At 44.3% G+C, this 22,732-nt stretch overlaps 1 protein-coding gene across 1 annotated transcript in view; it reads left to right on the top strand.

Moving 5' to 3' along the window:
* TACR1 (tachykinin receptor 1) overlaps positions 1-18,030 on the top strand; it is a 66,050-nt gene extending 48,020 nt beyond the window's left edge. The window contains exons 3-6 of the mRNA XM_083514329.1: positions 5,660-5,810; positions 8,073-8,269; positions 9,739-12,550; positions 16,269-18,030. Of these exons, the coding sequence (XP_083370455.1) occupies positions 5,660-5,810; positions 8,073-8,269; positions 9,739-10,033 (643 nt within the window). The 3' untranslated portion in view covers positions 10,034-12,550; positions 16,269-18,030. The remainder of the gene's footprint in view (positions 1-5,659; positions 5,811-8,072; positions 8,270-9,738; positions 12,551-16,268) is intronic.
* Positions 18,031-22,732: the final 4,702 nt, after the last annotated feature.

Below are 22,732 nucleotides of genomic sequence, written 5' to 3'. Positions count from 1 at the left end.
TCATGGCCTAGGACCCTCGTACCTACGGGACTGCCTCTCCTGGTATGCCCCACGGAGGACCTTAAGGTCTGTATATAGCAACACCCTAGAGGTCCCAGGCCCTAAGGAAGTCAGATTAGCCTCAACCAGAGCCAGGGCTTTTTCTTTTTCTTTCCTTTTTTTTTTGACATTTCATTATATTTGGTTTGTCAAAAGAATTACAGTGTTTTAAATAGGAAGATTGTTCCAAAAATGTTTAACTTTATAATGCCCTGAATTAAAGTACATATTGGTGAATCTTGGGTTAAAAAAGGTGAATCTCTTAAAATACACAACAAGCCATGTGCACTTCCAAAATATTCTAATGTTTCAAGCAAACAAGACTTAACAGAACGTATGGCTTTGCAGTAACATCAATTTGTCAACTAAATTGTAGCAATAGATACTTAACATCTCTACCCATAGACTTACATTTTGATCTGGTTTAAACAATACAGAAAACAAATAATTGAAAATCTGCTGTAAAATGTTGAACACTCAAAAATCTTTTAAAACCATTTTTCAGAATCTAAAACCACAACATTTAAAGGGCATTGCAGATGAACAATTCTTCGTCAAACTGAAAGAAACATGGACTTCATATATATTTAGTGTGGTAGGGGTTGGCGGTGGGGGGGGGGCAAATTATCGGGGGGGGGGGCAGGAAGGAAAGGACATAACCGGAGTGGAAGGAGGAGGAGAGGTATCTTCATAGAATCATAGAATCATAGAGTTGGAAGAGACCACAAGGGCCATCGAGTCCAACCCCCTGCCAAGCAGGAAACACCACCAGAGCACTCCTGACATATGGTTGTCAAGCCTCTGCTTAAAGACCTCCAAAGCAGGAGACTCCACCACACTCCTTGGCAGCAAATTCCACTGTCAAACAGCTTTTACTGTCAGGAAGTTCTTCCTAATGTTTAGGTGGAATCTTCTTTCTTGTAGTTTGGATCCATTGCTCCGTGTCCGCTTCTCTGGAGCAGCAGAAAAAAAAAATTCTCCCTCCTCTATGTGACATCCTTTTATATATTTGAACATGGCTATCATATCACCCCTTAACCTCCTCTTCTCCAGGCTAAACATGCCCAGCTCCCTTAGCCGTTCCTCATAAGGCATCGTTTCCAGGCCTTTGACCATTTTGGTTGCCCTCCTCTGGACACGTTCCAGTTTGTCAGTGTCCTTCTTGAATTGTGGTGCCCAGAACTGGACACAGTACTCCAGGTGAGGTCTGACCAGAGCAGAATACAGTGGCACTATTACTTCCCTTGATCTAGATGCTATACTCCTATTGATGCAGCCCAGAATTGCATTGGCTTTTTTAGCTGCCGCGTCACACTGTTGGCTCATGTCAAGTTTGTGGTCAACCAAGACTCCTAGATCCTTTTCACATGTACTGCTCTCAAGCCAGGTGTCACCCATCTTGTATTTGTGCCTCTCATTTTTTTTGCCCAAGTGCAATACTTTACATTTCTCCCTGTTAAAATTCATCTTGTTTGTTTTGGCCCAGTTCTCTAATCTGTCAAGGTCGTTTTGAAGTGTGATCCTGTCCTCTGGGGTGTTAGCCACCCCTCCCAGTTTGGTGTCATCTGCAAATTTGATCAGGATGCCCTTGAGTCCATCATCCAAGTCGTTGATAAAGATGTTGAATAAGACCGGGCCCAAGACAGAACCCTGTGGCACCCCACTAGTCACTCTTCTCCAGGATGAAGAGGAACCATTGATGAGCACCCTTTGGGTTCGGTCAGTCAGCCAGTTACAAATCCACTGAGTGGTAGCATAGTCAAGACCGCATTTTACCAGCTTCTTTACAAGAATATCATGGGGCACCTTGTCAAATGCCTTGCTGAAATCAAGGTAGGCTACATCCACTGCGTTCCCTTCATCTACCAGGCTTGTAATTCTGTCAAAAAACGAGATCAGGTTAGTCTGACATGACTTATTTTTCAGAAATCCATGCTGACTATTGGTGATCACAGCATTCTTGTTTTTGTGTGTGTGCTGGCGGCTTCTTGGGCTTCTCTTCTTTTGGTAGAAATCTTCTCTTGGGTCATAGAATCATAGAGTTGGAATAGACCACAAGGGCCATCGAGTCCAACCCCCTGCCAAGCAGGAAAGGGTCTTGACAATCTTTCCCACACGGAGGGGGAGGGATCTTCTTTTTGAGTTGGTGGGGGAGCTGGAGAGTCTTTCTTGGGCTCTTTTCCATCTGGTTTCATTTTCCGCTGTTCCATCAGCGCCCTTTCCCAAAGCAAGTCTTCCTTCCTTCCACCTCTAAGACTTCCGCCAAAGTCACAATTAGTGGGAATCTGAATTTTCTTTCTTTCTGGCAAGCGCTGGTTTCTCCAGTGGTGGAGGACTGGCAGGTTTGGGAGGGGGATTTGGTCTCCCAATGGCTTTTTCCAATTCTGCCTCGCTTGCGAGACTCTTCCCCACCACCTACTGTATTTTTCGCTCTATTGGACGCAGTTTTTCCTCTCCAAAAATTGAGGGGAAATGTGTGTGCGTCCTATGGAGCGAATGCAGGCTTGTGCCATAGCCACGCGCAACCCCTCCGGCAGGGAGAGGCTGCACGGGGCTATGGCTTCTTTAGCCCTGCGCAGCGTCTCCCGGCAAGGAGAGGTTGCACGGGGCTAAAGGGGAAGCCAAAACAGTGAGCGGGATCCATCCTGCTCGCTGCCTTGCCTGCTTCCATAGCTGCTCACAACCCCTCTGGCAGGGAGAGGTTGTGTGCAGCCTGTACGCTGCTCTTTGGGGCTGGGAGGGGATTTTTTTTCCCTTGATTCCCCCCCCCCTAAAAACTGGGTGCGCCCTATGGTCTGGTGCACCCTATGGTGCGAAAAATGTGGTATATGTGTGGCAAGTGGGGGAATCTGGCCGGGGACAGCTGGCGTTTGACTTGCTCCATATTTTCCCTTTTCATTTCTTTGCGGAGGCTAGACTGCTAGAATCTCTCCTGGGCCATTTCTTCAGGTGCTGAGGAGAGTGGGCTCAAGAGGAAAAACTGCCTCTTTTGATGGCATCTGATGTCATCGCATTCCACAGGTGCCCAGTGTTCCTTGTGTTCTAGATGCGGCCATAGCTGTCAACCTCACCCCGATATGGCTTCCCTTTATCACATACACAGCCCAACAAGACAAAGACAAGAATCCACCAACAGCATATGCTTTTTCAACACTGGCTCTGCCTCATGAGACCAGGGCCCTGTGGGATCTGATTTCTAAGACAGGGATGTTCTGCCTGGCCTTTGGCTTGGAGTCAATTTGATTCCCTCCCCTTTTTCTTACCTTCCTCCTCCTGTGATGAGGCTGCATTTTAATGTTTTAATAATTTTAATCTTGTTTTTTAAGTTGTATTTCAATCAACTTGTTTTTATTATTGGTTGTTAGCCGCCCTGAGCCCGGTCTTGGCTGGGGAGGGCGGGGTATAAATAAAAATTTATTATTATAATTTATTATTATGAGTCCCACTTTTGGTTCAAGGGCAATATTTCCTTTAGCCGCTGTTTAAAAGTGAATTATTGATGGTTTTAGGAACTGGTTTTCCTTGGAGAGATCATTTGTCCAGAAAGAGTCCAGGGATATGTGGACTTTCCGCAAAGCGGGGGCATAGCTCAGCAGCCGGGCCCCTACCCTGAATTCCCCTGTGGCTGCTGCCGTCTCCAGCTGAAAGGATTATAACTGGAACACAGAGAGCTGGAAGGGTAATTGACAGCGCTGGCCTTGATAGGCCTGTGTGACTGAGTGCAAATCTGATTCATTTGTTATCATAAATCAGTATCGCAGCAATATGATGCCAGGGCTTTTGGAAGACCTCAGCATAACAAACAACATTCATGTAAAGGGAAACCAGCATTACCAGGGAGAAAGAGCTGTTAAGAAAACATGCCAGAAACCAAGCATTAGGACTGATTACAGTTTGGGGATTTATATTTGTGAATGAATTTGTAGTGAGCAAGAGATTGTAGGTGAGCGTGTGGTGTTCAGTTCCAGAGGCATTTCCTAAGAACAAGCTGGATTACAGCAGAGCGCTTTGCAAAGTAGGTTTTGCAAGCTAATTCAAAGATGACCTTCAAAATCCTTCAAAGCTCTTCTTGGGAGACTTCAGGGAGACTCTTTGCACATCAGGGTACAGTTTGTTTAAACCTGAGCTGCTCAGTAGCTCCAGTCTAAACTTTTGTCAGCAGAGACTCGCTAGGCTTTAGTAGTGTCTTTGTCAAGAAGCTAATGAGGGGGTTGAGGGTCAAAAACACCCCATGCTTTAAGCCTGAAGATGACCTGAGAACTTGCAAACATTAAAATGACAATGGTCCTTTTACTTGGTTACTTATACTGGTGGGGGACTAGCATGTGTCCCACTTTAAAGAAGACAGTCCTCTGTTTGAATGACTGCCCAACCCAAGTTTGGTTTAAAGTTGAGAGCCCTGAGAAGGGAGAGCTGGAGGGGAAGGCTTGGGATAGGGCCACAGCTGAGTGTGAGAGCCTCAGGCTTGCATGCAGAAGGTCCTGGGTTCAATGGGATTCCAGGCAGGGCTAGGGGACAGGGCCAGCCCACCCGTGAGGCAGACTGAGGCAGCAGAATCCAACGGGCATGCCTCCCTGCCTCTCTCGTGCAACCCAGAAGGTGCACTGGTGCAACCCCCGCAAGCAAGGCTTTGGCAGGGGTGGCGTGTGCAGCAGGCATGCAGGGCAACACCTTCTCATTTCATCTCCTGCTAGGGGATGTTCCTGCCTGGAACGCTACTGCCAGACAGTGTGGGCAATATCAAGCTACTTGGGCCAATGGTCTGACTTGGTGTAAAGCAGGTTCCTATGATCCCATCCACAGCCACCCTTGGTCACATGATTCCCCACAATGGTGAGGTGTGTTTTTATTTAAATTATAGCAATTTGTTTCTAAATGTGCACCTATACATAAAAATTAGCAAATGCAAATTGGTATCCTCTTCTGTCCTCTTATTTGGTACTGCATTTCCCCCCTTCCCCCCCTTTTTTTTTGAGTGGGGGTAGCATGATGCATTAAGTGGCCACCCTATGAGGAATGGAACAACAACAACAATTTTATTATTTGTACCCCGTCCATCTGATTGGGTTGCCCCAGCCACTCTTAGTAGCTTCCAGCATATACAGAAACATAATAAAACATCAAACATTAAAAACTTCTCTGTACAGGGCTGCCTTCAGATGTCTTCTAAAGCTTCTATAGTTACTTATCTCCTTAACATCTGGTGGGAGGGCGTTCCACAGGGTGGGTGCCGCTACTGAGAAGGCCTTCTGCCTGGTTCCCTGTAACCTCACTTCTCACAATGAGGGAACCACCAGAAGGTCCTCAGAGCTGGATCTCAGTGTCTGGGTAGAATGACAGGGGTGCAGACGCTCCTTCAAGTGGAAGTGACTTGCAAACCTTTCTCCGGGTTCCTAGGTGTGTTGCCAAAAACTGTATGATGGTTGCTTTTGCTTTGCAGAAGGTGGGCTAAGCCTGGGTAGACCCATCCTAAACCATGCCCATGCAGTCCTGCCTTCTCTATGAAAGCACTGTAGCTGATCCACAGGCTTTTGGGCTTAGGAGAAGGTAGCCCCAGGACACCCAGGCCCTCAAACAGCCACTTGTAGTATGATTCTTAAAGCTCTTCAACTCATTCCAGGTACCACTTTTGTGTGACGGTGCTAAGCTACGTCCTGCCACTCCTAGTGATAGGCTACGCCTATACCATGGTCGGTATTACACTATGGGCCAGTGAGATCCCAGGGGACACTTCGGACCGCTACCAGGAGCAGGTGTCTGCCAAGCGCAAGGTAAGTGGCTCTGAAGAATCAAAACAGAGTTTGAACAGATCGGGAAGAAAAAGTCCAGGATACCTCAGATGAACCAATCCCAGTCTAGGTTAGATCCCCAAATGTTGGCAAGACAAGTGGATGGTGGAGCCCATGTGGTGCAGTTGTAAAGTCTCACAGGAGGGCCTCACAGACCTGGGTTTAAATCCCCTCTCAGCCGTGAAACTCGCTGGGTGATCTTGGGTTCGTCAACGACTCTTAGCCAAGAGGTTGGTTCACTGACACAGATCTCAAGAAGTGGTCTAATGCTTTTCTCCACTGCCTGGTTGTTGGCATCCATCTGTCTCGAGAGACAATGGAGTGCGCCTCCATCCTCGCTGGTGTAGTCCAATGGAAAGCAGAGCAAGACATTTGGCACCAGCTTGGCTGCAGGAGATATGGGAAGGAGGCATATAAAGCACCATCAAACTGTCTTATGGACCCCACTCTGAATTCATGCATTATTTACTCCTTAGCCTTTTCTTCTCCTGAAGATATTTTGCAAGGCACACAGGATTGCCAGATCTCATTTGCCACAAGGGTCATTTCATTTCAGAAGTTCCAGAATGATGCCAGGCACATCTTCCGTTTGCTCTGGGCACTTCTAAACATGAGGAAAGGAGAGCCCAGGATTTGCAAGAAGTTGTGGCCCACACCTTTAGCAAGGAAGATGGTCACTCTGTGGCCAAGGGCATGCCACTCCCCTGGAGACAGAGAACAGGGGCTGGCTGGCAAATCCTCTGAGGAGATTGTAACAGGAAGAGAATGGGCAAAGCTAGTTGGGAAACCAGTGCTTGGAGGTGTTGATGTTTCCAATGGAGTGGGAACAGGGAGATCCCAGAAAGGAGCACGGGTGGCCAGAATTATCCACAGTGCTTCTTGAAAAAAGGCCAGTCTAAGAAAAGGGCATGAGAAACTCAAAAGAAAATGGAGTTGGTTGGGTTAGCGTTGACCAGACCTTAAAGTCACATCAATGTGGGCAACATTCATTCATCACAGGACACATGCTGACACAGAGATAAGGCTCTGGAAAGACCACATTGTTTGTGGGTCACCTCTGAAAGAGCAAATAGCCCCAGGACAATTACACATACTTCTGACTCTTCCCGCTGAGATTTCCCTGTAGTACTTACCCAAAGCCCCTGCTGGCTGGTATGAATGGACCAGTCACGTCTTCGTTTTGACTGCCTCTAAATGCTACCGTATTTTTCTCTCTATAACACGCTCCCAACCATAACATGCACATTGTTTTTAGAGGAGGAAAACAAGAAAAAAAAATATTCTAAACGAAACAGTGGATGTATGATTTTTGTGGTTCATGCTGTGGCCACAGACATGTGATCTGACGGTGAGTTTGGAGTAGCCCAATGCAAAAATCCTGAGGATCCATGTGGATCCATGCTTTGTAACCACGTTTTTGCACCATTGCAGCCCAAGGCAACCGTGGGTGCGTGATTTTTTTGGTGCAAGCTGTAGCCATAGACATGCTATGTGATCTGATGGTGAATTTGGGGTGACCCAGTGCAAAAATCCTGAGGATCCGTGTGGATCCGTGCTTTGTAACCATGTTTTAAGTGGGGAGGGAAGGAAAAGCACTCAAGGGACAAGGAACACGCGTGGGGTGGGTGGAGAAGGATGCTGTTAATAATGCAGAAGAGGGGTATAAGAGGAGAAGGCTCTTATAAGAGGAGCTGGGAGGAGAGAGAGACAGAGAGCCTGCTTGCGAAAAACTTTGCTGCTATTTAGCGAGTGGGGAGGAGAGAGACAGAGAGCCTGCTTGAAAAATCTTTGCTGCTATTTAGCGAGTGGGGAGGAGAGAGAGACAGAGAGCCTGCTTGAAAAAATCTTTGCTGTTAATTAGCGCGTGGGGGGGGGGGAGAGACGGACAGAGAGCCTGCTTGCTTTAAAGGAGCCAACCGGACAGGAGCCGCTTACACGAGGAACCGCTCTCCTCTCCCGCTTTGCTCCTTTAAAGCAAGCAGGCTCTCTGTCTCTCTCTCCTCCTCACTCAGCGGCTCTTCTCCCGCTTTGCTGTTTCAAAGCGAGCCACGAAGGAGGGAAGGAAGGGGAACCATGGATCCTCTGCTCACGACTGCAGCAGATCCCCCCACCATCCGTAGGCATTCGCTCCATAACACGCACAGACCTTTCCCCTTACTTTCTAGGAGGAAAAAAGTGAGTGTTATGGTGCGAAAAATACGGTAGTTGATGCTGTGGCTGTAAGAGGCTGTCCTTCTCTGACAGGTTGTCAAGATGATGATCATTGTGGTGTGCACCTTTGCCATCTGCTGGCTGCCCTTCCACATCTACTTCCTCCTCCAGCATTTCAAGGCAGAATGGTACGAGCAAAAGTACACCCAGCAGGTCTACTTAGCTATCTTGTGGCTGGCCATGAGCTCCACCATGTACAACCCTATTATTTACTGCTGCCTCAATGACAGGTAAGATCCATGTCCCTGTGATGTATTGCGACGGGTTCAGCTAATGCTCAGGTTTGAGTTGCAAAAGCAGATTTGTACATAGCAAAACATCATCACCCCTTTTGGAGATTGGCTTTTTGGTGTCAGTGGTGCAGAATACAGTGGTGCCTCGCAAGACGAAAAGAATCCGTTCTGTGATTCTCTTCGTCTAGCGGTTTTTTCGTCTTGCGAAGCAAGCCCATTGACGGATTAGTGGATTAGCGCTATTAGCGGCTATTAGCGGCTTATCTGCTGATCGGATCAGCTGATAAGCGGCTTAGCGTCTTAGAAAAGGGGGGGGGGAGGGAAAAAACCCTGCAGGAACTCGCAAGGCATTGTCGTTTTGCGAAGCAAGCCCATAGGAAATTCGTTTTGCGAAGCACCTCCAAAACAGAAAACTCTTTCGTCTAGCGAGTTTTCCGTCTTGCGAGGCATTCGTCTTGCGGGGCACCACTGTATTGTTCATTTCTCTGTAAATAACTGTACAGGGATCAAGAGTATGCAATCCAGAATTTCATAATATTATATACTGTAATAAAACCTCAAAATGATTTGCAAAAAGAATGAAAAAATAAAATTATCAGTGAAAACAACTAAAACATTTTAAGCAATTAAAATCAATAAGCTAAAAACAAGATTAAACCACATGTCAACATTCTACATGTCAGGTTTGTCCAAACAAAAATGTTCTTAGCAGGTGCCCAAAAGATACAGCAAAGATGCCTGTCTGGTGTCAATAGGCAAGGAGTTCCAAAGTGTAAGTGCTGCCACACTAAAAGTTCTGTTTCTTACAAATGCAGAACTTTCTTTCTTTCCTTCCTTCCTCCCCAGCCAGGATAAATTATATCAAATAGCAGAAATGACAGAATCACTCATGAAAGTTAAGATCAATTTTCCATTTGGCCCTCTGGGGAGCTTGTGTGAACTTGTATGTTTAATTCCAGATTCATGTACCTAGGGTCACTGTTTCTACAATGTGAATGGACACATTTCTATTATTTGTATATTACTGTCATACTCAGTCATGAGTATTTTATATTCTCTTAATTTTTATTTCATCTTTTTCTCTTTTCCCTTTCTTGTCAAATTCTTCAATAAATCTTTGATATTTTAAAGAAAAAATATCAGTTATGCAAATTTTCTTAATTTATGCAGTTTATACAGAGCTCAGGGAACTCAGATTCTTTTCTTTTCTTTTTTTCTTTGGTACAGTATTTGGCCCAGAAAATTTAAATGTTTCAGCGCAAAGGTTATAAAGAGGAAGAAAACGGGTGTACAAAATGGATCTGGTGTGCCTGTACCATATATAAAATCCTGGCCAGGACCCATGTCTTAAATGCCACAGGTTGGGTTCTAGCACAGCTGACCCCATTTGCAGGGGGTTGGACTAGATGGCCCTTTGAGTCGCTTCCAACTCTGCAATTCTGTGATTCTACTATTTGTCTTCCCAGGTTCCGGATTGGCTTCAAGCATGCCTTCCGGTGGTGCCCTTTCATCAGAGCCAGCAAATACGAAGGGCTGGAGATGAAGTCAGCCAGGTACCTCCAGACACAGAGCAGCATGTACAAGGTCAGCCGGATGGAAACGACGGTCTCCTCCATCGCTGGCAACCCAGAGGAGGAGCTTGATGCCAGCAGCAAAACCAAGCGCCTCTCTGTGGATCTGACCTCCAACGGCTCCTCCCGCAGTGACTCCAAAACCGTGTCGGAGAGTTTGAGCTACTATTCCAACACACTGCCTCCCTAAGCAACCTGAACCTCCGTGCAACGCATCTCCATCAAAAGTGTGGCTCAGTTTCCAATCTCCCTAATGAAGGAGCTGTTCCTCATTTGTAGTCACCTCTTTCCTCTCTGACTTTGTTCCTGAATTGAGTTTTCCTTCTTTGTGTAGCCTCTGCTGTGATGCCCTGTTGGATGTTCAGACGATCTGTATATCAGAATGGATTCTCATTTTGGGGCCCGCATTGCGATAGGTTCATTAGCCAATTCTCAGGCTGTGCTGGCTAACAGCCAAGCACCTTCCGCTTGACTTTGTTTTTCCATCCCCAAATCTCACCTTCTCTTCCCACAACATGCTCAGGTCTTCTTGGGGTCTCTCCCTTCCAGCTTCCATACATAGAACCATAAGATCATGGAACTGTGGAGTTGGAAGGGAGACCACATGTCGCTGCTATTGCGAAAGGAGTGGAGGGAACTGAAAAGCTCCTTGAAGAAAAAAGGAGGAGCAAAAATGTCATGTTTGTAGTATGTGTGCCATTTTGGAAAAGTTGAATTTCAAAAAAACAAGTTTTAAGAATGTAAGAGTCCTGCTGGATCAGGTGAAAGTGGTCAGGGGGACTGAGTGGCTCCCCTATGAGAAAAAGTTGCAGAGTTCGGGACTTTTTAGTTTAGAGAAAAGTTAAGCGGCAATATGATGGAAGTTCCTAATGTTATGTCTGGCGTGGAGGAAGTGGATAGAGAAAAGTTTGTCTGCCTCTCTCACAACACTACAGCTCATGGACATCCCATGAAGATGGACATTGAAAGATTCAAGACAGACAGGAGAAAGGGCTTATTCACGCAGTGCAAAGTTAACCTATGGAACTCCCTCCCACAGGAACTTGGGGAAACTGCAGAAGGCGAGAGGGCTCTTATGCTCAAATCCTGCTTGCAAGTTTCCCACAGGAATCTGGTTGACCACTGTGAGAACAGGATGCTGGACAAATGGGCTATTGGCCTGATCCAGCAGGCTCTTATTGTGTTCTCATGAAAGGCTTGTCTGGTCCAGCTTCCTGCTCTCACTGTGGCCAAGCAGACCCCTAAGGAAAGACCACAAGCCTGACGTGAGGGGAGCAGCATTGTCCCCACTTTGTTTGAGAGTTAAAGTCCAGGCAGTATCTGAAATCCTTAATGGAAAAGTTAGGAATTTCCATATACAAATCTGAGGATTCTCAATTTGCAGTTTTTGATCCAACAGCACAGCGTTCCAAATTGCCTCCCTACAAACTTTGTGTATCTGATGTACTTCCAAGATCACTTCTCTTCCACTTCATTTATGTTGGGTTAGGGAAAAAACCCTCAACTCCTCATATTGGTTTGTGCCTATACCAGGGGTGGATAACCCCAAGTCCGGGGGCCTGATCCAGCTCCAGAAGCAAAAGACCCTACAGATTTTGGTGGTGGCAAAAGCAGGGGAGGAATATAGTCCGTATGGAGGCTGGGGTGGTGGCAGAAAAGTTTAAACCTCTCTGTTCAGCACAGCCTCCTGATGAGAAAACAATCCCCCATCTGATAAATTCGTGGAATCGTGGAGTTGGAAGAGTATCTAATGAATCTCTGACAGAGGCCTCCAACCTCCTGCTACATGGGAGACGGGTTGAAGAAAAAGAAATGCAAATTGGCCCTGCCCTGTAGCTTGAGCAATCATGTTAAGGAGCGGCTAGGAGCTAGGCAGAGTCATAGATCTAAAAAAAAGACATGCACACGCTGGCCAGCTTCCATTTTGACTTGAAATGTTTGTTTGGGGCTTCTCAAAAATATGTGAAGGCAAGAAGCAGATGGGAGGAGTGTTGACCCGCCATAGCACCCACCTGAGAGGTGCTGGAACTGCACTCTGGTGCACTCTAGCTGAGAAAAAAGCACTGCAAACAGCTCATACCATCAGAAAGTTCTCCCTGATGTTGAGTTGGTATCTCCTTCCTTGTCATTTGAATCCACTGGTTCAGGTCCTCCTCTCTGGAACAGCAGAAAACAAGCTGGCTCCGTCTTCCATGAGACAGCCCTTCAGGTATTGGAAGATGGCTGTTGTCTCACCTCTCAGTCCTCTCTTCCCAAGGGATGATAACTCCCCCTCTTCAACTGACCTGCATGAATCGGCTGTGGGGAGTGGCCTCTGAGTGCGAATGCATGTGGCCTCTGTAGGGTTGGCTGAGGGTCCAAAGGCCCATCACCTAATTTATGGAGGTACGCCAAATTCCTATTAAAGGCCCCAAAGGTTGCACTGAAACCCTACAGCTATCTAGGTTCCTATGCTCAGGGCATGTTTTTACATATGCACCAGTTTAGGGGATAGAGAACCGAACCATGAAAAAATGTACTGTTTCATTGCCCCATTCATCTCGTGAGAAATCTGGAATTCCTACAGATAGGATAGGAAACTAGTTTGATGGGGAGAAAAACAATTCATCCTAGGCTTCCCAATTATATGGTCCTTTTTCTATAGAAAGAGAAGATTCAACCCCATCCCCCAAATGGCAAAACATTAAAATACCATATGCAGACACAAGCCACACTCCCCTTTTTTTTTTTTTTTTTTTTTTTTTTGCATTTTAAAATTTTTTATTAATCTTTCCATATATATACATTAAATCCGTGTTTCATACATCTCATTCTTTTGGACTTCCTTCAACGTCCTTGACATTCATTCGTATTTATCTCTTTATAACGCATTCCAATCTTTCGTACTGCCATTAGTACCATCTTTCAGACATTGTTTTCCATAAGCAATACTTCTTAGTGTTTTACAGTGCCTCTTTAAATCCTACTAGCGTTGTGTTTACTAAACATTTGTTCTCCAGATAATCCGCAAATTTTCCCCAGTCATCTATAAATTTTTGGTCCTTCATATATCTAATTTTCCCTGTCAATTTATCTAACTCCGCATATTCCGTCAATTTTAATCTCCACTCTGTTAACGTTGGGCTTTCTTCCTGCTTCCACTTCTGCGCCACCACGATTCTAGCTGCTGTTACCGCATATTGGAAGATTTTACAATCCTTTCTTTTAATATCTTTTCCGACCATACCTAATAAAAAAGCTTCGGGTTTCTTTACAAATGTGTAACTTAATATCTTTTTGATTTCATTATAGACTTCATCCCAGAAGCTTTTAACCTTCCCACATTCCCACCATTGGTGATAGAACGTCCCTTCTTTTTGTCTACATTTCCAACATTTGTTATCTGTTTTATACATCTTGGCTAGTTTAACGGGTGTTATATACCACCTATATAACATTTTTAACATATTCTCCCTTAACAGTACACATGCTGTAAATTTTATATTCACTCTCCACAATTTTTCCCAATTCTCCAATTGAATATCATAACCGAGGTCCTTTGCCCACTGAGTCATCACTTTTTTGACTTTCTCATCTTTCATGTTCCATTCTAACAGTATTTTATACATACTTGACAGATTTTTCCGATCACAGTTTATTATCTCTCTCTGAAATTTCGATGTCTTTTCATCGTAGCCCCTCTCTTTCACTTCTTTTTTAAATATCTCATTTATCTGATAGTAACTCAGCCAATCGTATGTATATCTTTTTACCTGGTCGTATGGTTTAATTTTCCACTTCCCTCCTTCCTTCAATACCATTTCTTCGTACCTACCCCATTTTTTCCCCATATTGACTTTCTTTACACTTATTAACTCCACTGGTGATAACCAGTGTGGGGTTTTTGGTTCTAGTATGTTCTTATATCTATTCCAAACTTCTATCAAAGGTCCCTTAAAGATATGGCTGCAAAATCCCTTATGTACTTTTATCTTATCTCTCCACAAATAGGCATGCCATCCAAATTTGTTCTTATACCCTTCTAAATCCAATAACTCTGTATCTTCCAACTTTATCCACTCTTTAATCCAGCAAAGGCATGCCGCCTCGTAGTACAGTCTCATGTCTGGCAGGGCGAAGCCCCCTCTTTCAGTGGTATCTGTTAATATCTTAAACTTAATTCTGGGCTTCTTTCCTTCCCAGACAAATCTAGAAATCACCCTTTGCCATTCTTTAAAGTTTTTTGTGCCCTTTATTATCGGGATTGTTTGAAATAGAAAAAGCATTTTGGGGAGTACCATCATATTGACCATGGACACTCTACCCCAGAGTGATAATTTCATCCTTGCCCAAATCTCCAGATTTTTCTTAATTTCATTCCACACTGGGATATAATTATTTTGGTATAGGTCAATATTTTTATTGGTAAGCCAGAGTCCTAAGTATTTAACTTTTTTAACTACTTCAATTCCTGTTTGTTCCTGTAATAATTCTATCTTGTCTTGGTCTAAGTTTTTAACGATCATCTTTGTCTTATTCTTATTTAGTTTGAATCCAGCTAACTTCCCGAATTCCTCCATCTCCTCCAGAATTCCCTTTAAGCTGTTTATAGGATCTTCTACCGTTAATACCACGTCATCAGCATATGCTTTAACTTTGTATTCGTTTGAACCTAATGATATTCCCTTAATTTGTTTGTTTTGCCTTATTGCGTTTAGCAGAACCTCCAACACCACTATAAAGAGCAGCGGAGAGAGCGGGCAGCCCTGTCTTGTCCCTTTAGATATTTTTATATCTTCTGTTATGGCATTATTTATTATCAGCTTCGCTTTCTGTTCGGTGTATATTGCTTTTATCCCATTCCAAAATTCTTGACCCACTTCCATAATTTCTAAATTTCTCAGCATGAAGTCCCAGGTGACGTTATCGAAGGCTTTCTCCGCGTCAATAAAAATCAGACTAGCTGGCTTATCAATTCTGTCCGATAAATATTCTATTATATTAATTATGCCTCTTGTGTTGTTTTTTATTTGCCTTCCCGGTAGAAAACCCGCTTGGTCCTCATGCATTATCTTCACTAATATTTTTTTAAACCTTTTTGCTAAAATTCCCGCAAAAATCTTATAATCTGTATTTAATAAGGAAATGGGTCTATAATTTTTTACTTGGGTTGGGTCAGTATCTTGTTTTGGAATTATTGTGATAAATGCCTCCTTCCAGGTGCTTGGGATCTCTTTTTCCTTTAGGGTCTTATTCATCACCTCAACTAACGGAACCGTCAATATATCTTTCATTTCTTTATAGTAGCTCGCAGTAAACCCATCTGGGCCCGGGGCTTTACCTCTTTTCAGTTCCTTTATCACTTCCTCTGCTTCCTCTCTGGAAATGGGGGCATTTAACATTTCTCTTTGCTCTATCGAAATCTTCCTTACCATTTTCTCTTTTAAATATCTCTCTATTTTCCTATTGTTGTTTCTATCCTTATTCCTGTATAGTTGCTCGTAAAACTCCGCAAATCCTCTTCTAATCCCTTTTGGTTCAGTTATCTCTTCTCCGTTTATTTGTATTTTGTTTATTGTGTTTTGTTCCTTTCTTTTTTTGACTTGCCACGCAAGCCATTTTCCTGGCTTATTAGCAAATTCAAAATTTCTCTGTCTTAATCTTTTGATGTTCCACTCAACCTCCTTATTTATCAACATTGCAAATTGGGTTTGGAGGGATTTTATTTCCTGCAATATCCTTTCATTATTTGGTTTTTTAATTAGTTTTTGTTCACAATCCATAATCTGTCTCAAAATCTCCTTAGTTCTTTTTTCTTTATTTTTCTTTTTCCATGCATTTTGTTGGATGAGCAGGCCCCTCATGACTGCCTTACTCGCGTCCCATACCACGTTTATTTTAACCCCTTTATCTTGGTTATCTATGAAGTACTCCAATAATTTCGTCCGAATCTTTTCCACAAATTTTTGGTCATCCCATAAGTTATCATTTAATCTCCATCTGAAAGTTCGTCCTTCAACCCCCTTCATCTCCATTATTATGGGGTTGTGGTCGGAGATAATTTTGGCCTGTATTTCAATTTTTGTAGTTCTTACTGTTAGTTCATTTGATATCCAAATTTGGTCTAATCTTGACAGTGATTCATTCGGTCCTGAATGAAATGTAAATTGTTTCTCCATGGGGTGTCTCAATCTCCATATATCTACCAAGTTATAGTTCTTCACCATTTCAAAAAATATCTTAGGTAGTTTCCCTCCTTCTGTCTTAGTTTTCCTTAATCTATCTATTTCTGTTGAGACCACCCCGTTCATATCTCCCATTATTATGATTTTTTGGTCCATGTAGTCAAATAATCTCTCTTCCAATGATCTGAAAAATTCTGTTTTATTGCCATTTGGTGCATAGACTCCCACTATTATCATCATTTCCCCTTGCCATTTAACAAGCCACACTCCCCTGTTGCATCCTTGGAACCCTTCCAGCAAAGCTCTTCCTCCCACCAGTTGTCAAAACTGTCTCTGACATGCAGGTGTCTTCCGTGGAGTTCTGCCATTTGCAAGAGACAGCTCAGGCGGAGAGCATCCCTGCTGTGAGTCCCAGATGCGCATCGTTAAGGATGCCTTTTTGCAGCAAATATCCCTTGTGATTATTGCCAACTGGCAAAGGACCAAAACGAGCCTGCCATTGTCGTGCACACCCAGCGCTGGCATCATAGGACAGAGATGCATAGCCTCAGCCCATAATAAGATGAAGGCAAGAAGAATCTGTGGAAAGCAGGAGTGTAAGTAAAGATGGGATTAGATAATGGCACAAGGTGGAATGTATTGTATAGCCCAGAGGGTGTGGGGGGAAATGCAGGCGGGACAATTTAAAAAATGTATGGAGAGCAACACATCTCCAGTGAAGTCATGGAAAATCCAGCAACCTGATGTGAAGAGACAGGAAGTGCATATGGATATTGATTTCCCATAATGGCCCCAGGGGCTGTAATGCACACATGCTCAAAGGGATCCCTCCACTATTATGTAGATCCTTGCACAGATGTAGTGGATCACTTCCCTATGACAGCACTCTCCAGTTTGGAGCCCTCCAGATGTTTGGGCTTACATCTGCCATTAGCCCCAGCCAACACAGCTGTGCTGGCTGGGGTTGGTTGGTGACATCATTTTTATTACTACAGTTGTCCAAAACATCTGGATGGCATCAGGTTGGAGAAGGCTGCCTTAGGTACTGTGAGGACAGTCCCTTAAACTGACAACAATTGACTGAGCTAAGGGATTGCTTGCTGGTGCTGAAACTTTCTGCAGCCCAGTTCTGTTCAAGGCAAAAAGCAGGGTAAAGAAAGGTTCTTGAACCCGGGCCACATAGCCTGATGTCAGGCGCAAGTATCTCCCTCACTTTGACGCAGCAAAGAAAGATGAGGATGGAGTCCCAAGAATGGTGTGAAAAGCTCATTGCGGACCACAGAATTGCTGAACTGCCGCCAGGGTGAGTGTCAGAAGAGCTCTGCTGGGTCACATCAAAGGTCCATCTAATTCTCTTTCCCACCCAAGTGGACAAAGAGATGCCTCTGGTGAGCCCACAAGCAAGGCAGAGGGAAAGAGCCCTCTCTGGCTATCATTCCCTCACAACTGATCTCTGCACTGCCTCTGTGAAGACACCCTGAGAGCTGGTTCATGTGATCATCACCTCCAAACGCCACAGAGAGAGCCTCAATCTATTGTGTCCACCCATCCATGCTTTTTATTCTTCAGCAAAAGCAAAGTAATGTGCATGTGCAAAATCCCTCCGAAGAAGTGAGATGTCTTTTGAGAGAAGATCATTATTTTTAACACTGAGGCAGAGACGATAAATCTGCCATCTCTCTCAACACACTGTAATTTCTTGTGCATATTGTACAAATTTCTGGGCCACTTTGTTCGTGCCTAAGTGTTTCTACTTAAATTCGCAACAATTGTTGTAGCTTTTTTTTGCTGTGAAATGAAGAAGTGATGGGATAACTGACCTGTGTGCTCTTCCTGTTTTGGAGTATATCTGTATGATGTTCTTGTTTACAAAGTGTTGACAAACCCATATGAGGAATTCCAATATGATCAACTCAACTGCAAATTGTGTTATATTTGATGGGTCAGAACTTCAATGATATTGTTTCTGGAGAAGCTTTGAGTGGATCATATCAAAGTAATAAAAAAATTATGTCTCTTAAAAGAGTGAAAATAGATCTTCCACTGATATAACTAGGGGGGCGAGGGCGGGAGAGAGAATGAGAATGGGTGGGTAGGGAGGTGGGGTAGGCTTTTGCCGTTTTGTGTTTCTGTCCCTCTTTCTGCTCTGTGAGATGTGGCAGCCATTTTGTCTTATGCCACGGGGCCCATTTCAGCCATTTTGCGATTGGTGCCTGTGGCACTTTCTCAGGATTCCAAATGTGCCCACCAGCCCAGAAAGGCACCCCCTCAGCTAATATAGATATTAGACAAGTGTTGATAGAGTTATTCCAAGAACATTATAATGGAGGGGGGAGAGAAAAGGCATGTTTGGGAAGCATCAGGGGCTCAGGCGAGGGGCAGAGACATTGGACATGTTGGTAGCTTTCAGTGGGATACGGAAGAAGGTAGAAAGTGGCTGAGCATAATCAGAGTTGAAAAGGGATATGGGGTAGGGTTACCAGACGTCCCTGTTTCCCGGGGACAGTCCCCAGATTTGCGAATAAGTCCGCAGACAAATTCCATGCTCGGAATGTCCCCGGATTTCATCTGATGTCCCCGGTAAACGCAGCAGCGGCAGTCTCAGCAGCCCAGAGCAGTTGACTCTGGCTGGCTTCAGGAGCTGCTCAGAAGTCCCCATGTGATGGTGGTGCAGGGGCTCAGAGTTGCAGCTTCCGGGCTGCCTCCACCTACCCTGACCCCAGCAACTCAGCTGTGAAGGGAGGCTTCATGCTGCCTATTGGAGCAGCCTCCCAATACCCTACTTGCGTGCAAGCAGGAGCGGGGCGGGGAGATCTCAGCTGTGAATGGTGGTTTCACGCTGCCTATCAGAGCTTGCGTGCAAGCAGGAGGGTGCAGGGATCTCTCAGTTAGGCAACAGGAAGCCTCCCTTCCCAACTGAGGGATCTCTGCGTCCTCCTGCTTGCATGCAAATAGGAATGGGATTGGGGCTGCTCCAATGGGAAGGGAGGCTTAGCGCTGCCCAAGCCTCGGCCGCCAACGCTCCCAGCCCTCCTCCACCTTCCATGCCTGACCCACTGCGCACCGCTTCCCCACCACCACCGAAGAACCAACAACTCAGGGGCTGCCCAGGCTCATGGAGAGAAGAGATAGAAGCCTCGAAGGAAGGGGAAACGTGGCAGTTGTGGTCAAGACGGCAGCCGCCCCTCTGCCACCGCCACTGCTGCAGCATCAACGTCACAAACTTGTAGTTAGTATGTATGTATGTGGGTAGGTTTGTATGTATTTAAAGTGTCTCTGGATTCATTGAAAAAAATCTGGTAACCTTAATATGGGGAAATGAGACAGAAAGGAGGTGCACAGAAATTATTTCTTAAATTTGTATACTGCCCTTTATCTGAAGATCCCAAGGCGGTTCACAATAGAAAGCCCAGGATCTTCCATGTGAAGAAGTACCGTACTTGAAATATTTTATTGGCCTGGCAATATACGCTGGCAAACACCTTATCTCTTTGGCCTCATGCATAAAGATAGGATTTACTCGTAATTAGGAACAGTTTATTCCCCTCCTACAAAGTGTCCTGCAATCTTCACTAGCTGATTATCAATTAAGCCTTTTCATTAGCCACCACGGGTCTGCCAAAGCTTTTTTTTTTTTAAAGGGTTTGGATCTCTGTTGAGCTTCAACACACACATCACTGCAATGCTGCTAGAAGCCCCTTTGATTTTCCAGGTGAGCCCATGGGCCCCTAAACAGCTTCCAGACTGTTTTGGAGCAAATTGACAGGCTGGAGGAGATGGATGGATGGGACTTACCTAGGTTGAGGTGGTGGAGGTGCAAGGACCAATGCTCATCCCTTCCCTCTGTCCTCATCTAGAAACGCACAAGCAGTAGTTTTATCCTATAAAACCTTGCAATCCTGTACTCGCTTTACTTACTTGGAAGTTAAATCCATTGGACTCAATGGACTTCCCTTCAGAGGAAACATGCATAGGATTGTGCAGCACATGATGGAATAACAGAACTTGTAGAACCCAACACTCCCCATGCTAAGCAATTGGCCATTTTTGCCCATTTTGTGCATGCTCAGCAGATTTGGAGGCTCATTTCCATATCCCTGGACTGCAGGCAGGATTTGCTGTCAAGCATGCACTCTGCGTGTCTCACAGAGGAATCACTTTTCTCCATTGCCCGCCACCCACAGGGAAGCTTGGGTTTCCATCTGCTCTTCATTAATTCTACATCGAGAAAAATACTACCTGCTTTGAAGTACCCAAGCTCATTAATCGCCCTTTGCATAGATGCTAACACTTAGAAATTAATTTTGGTTTCTGAACTCCATGTAGAGTTTTTCTTGCTATTTTAGCTTGTTATTTTATTTTGTAGGAAATGGAGTTAATTCCTAAATTTGACTTGCAAATTATCCTTCTGGGAGCATTTTCCCTTGCATGCCGTCTAGGGAGACACTGTGCAGTTTATTAACAGTGCAGTACTCCTATGGAGGTTTATCGAGAAGTAAATTCCAATTGAGTTCAATGGGACTTACTCCCAGAGGGTTGCAGTCTAAGTGCCTGACAGATGATACTTCTGCAATGATGCAGTGGATTCAGATCAGAAATTTACCAGAAGAAGACTTCTAATTTTTGCGCTGGAGCTGAAGGATGGAGGCTGATTTATTTTTTATTTTATTAATTTGATATACCCTTACTTGCCAGAAAGACTTCTAAGCTGTTTACAAGTGTAAAACCAAAAAATATATCCACACATCCTTAAAATAAACAACCTACAAATATTATTTATTGAAACTTTAAAAGAAAAATGTCATTGTTGCCAAGATAACCAAATTCAGATAACGATCATCTGTAGTTGAAACAGTATTTAAAAACCATTAGAATATGATATTGTCATAAGAGTCTTTGATGAGCCGCTAATCCAACTGCAATGAACATTTCTGAGACCCTCATTGTTCCTGTTCTTGTTTTCAGTGAATTGCAGCATTTCAGCCACTAACGCATGTAACAATAGCAAAGAAATACAGTCTTCTTGGTATGACTGCTTACCTTTCTATATAATTAAAGAGACACACTGGAGACTTTAATATGACCTCTATATTAAAAAAAACACCACCTTGCTGACAACAGCAATTAGCATTTTAATACATCACTACTACAGGTAGTAATTATCTCCCTTTATAACTTCCACCATATGGGAACTCCCATTAATTTAACTAATCTTATAACGAGGCTTCCACAGAGATCTTTGCCACTGTATTATTGTCTGATAACAGGTCTCTGTAATATGAAGGGCTACTTTTCAAGATTTCCTGTAAGAGCTTCCCTCCTTGCCTCTGCAGCTGGAGAAAGAGCAGGAGGAGGTCACTGCTTTATTTGCTTCATTTTGTCTTGACTTTACTCGTGGTCCTTCAGTGCTGAACAAACTTCATTTCAGTACATGCGCATAGTGTCATGCCCTCAGTGTAGCTGCTTTTTTATATACCGAGGGGAGTGCAAGGTAACTTTTACTTATTAAACTGTCTGTTATTACTGCTTGCTGGGTTTTTATGCTGCCCTTCCTCCAAGGACATCAGGATTCTCACCAGCACATAAAATTGCCCTAACACCCCTGTGGAATAGGCTGCACCATGGACCACCTAGCAAGCCAAGTCTCTGTGGCTTCTTTTCATGCTTCACTCTCCAGCCACCCTCAGTGAAGGAGCCATGTGGATAGGCGAGCGGCAAGCCAGGAAGGTCAGTGAGAATAAGGCACTGGGAAACAAGAATCAGATCCTGCTTAGCCTGTGCATTTTTTACACACCAATGATACTGAAATCGAAACAAACTATTGCTGGGGAATGAAACACAGCAGGATACAAGGCTGCCATTTCTTTGCACAAAACCCAGAAATTCTGCAGTTAAAACCACCAATTCTACCTAGGAACTGAAGGATGGTTTCCTATTATGTAAGAGAGAGAGGGTTGGAAGAGATTCTTACTCGGCAATTGCTCCTAAGACATTAAAACTTAGATTTACACCAGCCCGCATCCACCTTTAAACAAAATCCCTCCCCAAATACTTAGGCTAGAATAAATCACAGGCACTTAGCTTTCCAAATAAGTGAAAATTTTACTTGCAGTGTTTCCAGAAGTTACATCCAACAGGTCTCCACCTGCTGGCCATAAGACAAAGAAAGGCACACCCACTTGTACCTGAGCTCTGGGCTCAGGTTAACTCTTTCATGCACACAAGTGTACGTCAGTGACTATATTACAACAGTAAGGGCCTGAAGCACAGGTACTTCCCTAATGATGACACCCAAATTACAATTGGGGTAGCCAACAGGGTGTCCTCCAAATGTTGTTGGGCAGCCAGTGTGGAGTAGTAGTAAGAGTGTCAGACTAGGACCTGGGAGACCAGGGTTCAAATCCCCCACTCAGCCATGAAGCTCCCTGGGTGATCATGAGCCAATCACTGTCTCTTAGCCTAACACAGGGGTTGTTGTGAGGATTAAATGAGGAAGAGGGGGAGGAGAACCATGTCTGCCACTTTGAGCTCATTGGAGGAATAGGTGGGATATAAATGCAATGAATAATTAAATACAACTCCTTTCTGCCCCAGCCAAGAATGATGCGGATTCCTGTTCACATTGCCTACCTCTGTGTTATAGGGTTGTTGTAAGAAATACAGCTATAATGGACAACAAGTACTTATGGTGCAATGCTAAAGATATACTGAGCATTCATATTTTG

The sequence above is a fragment of the Podarcis liolepis genome, assembly GCF_965112155.1.
Source record: "Podarcis liolepis genome assembly, chromosome: 7".
NCBI lineage: Eukaryota > Metazoa > Chordata > Lepidosauria > Squamata > Lacertidae > Podarcis > Podarcis liolepis.
Note: the sequence above shows the minus strand (reverse complement) of the source record. Positions and strands in the feature narration are given on the sequence as shown.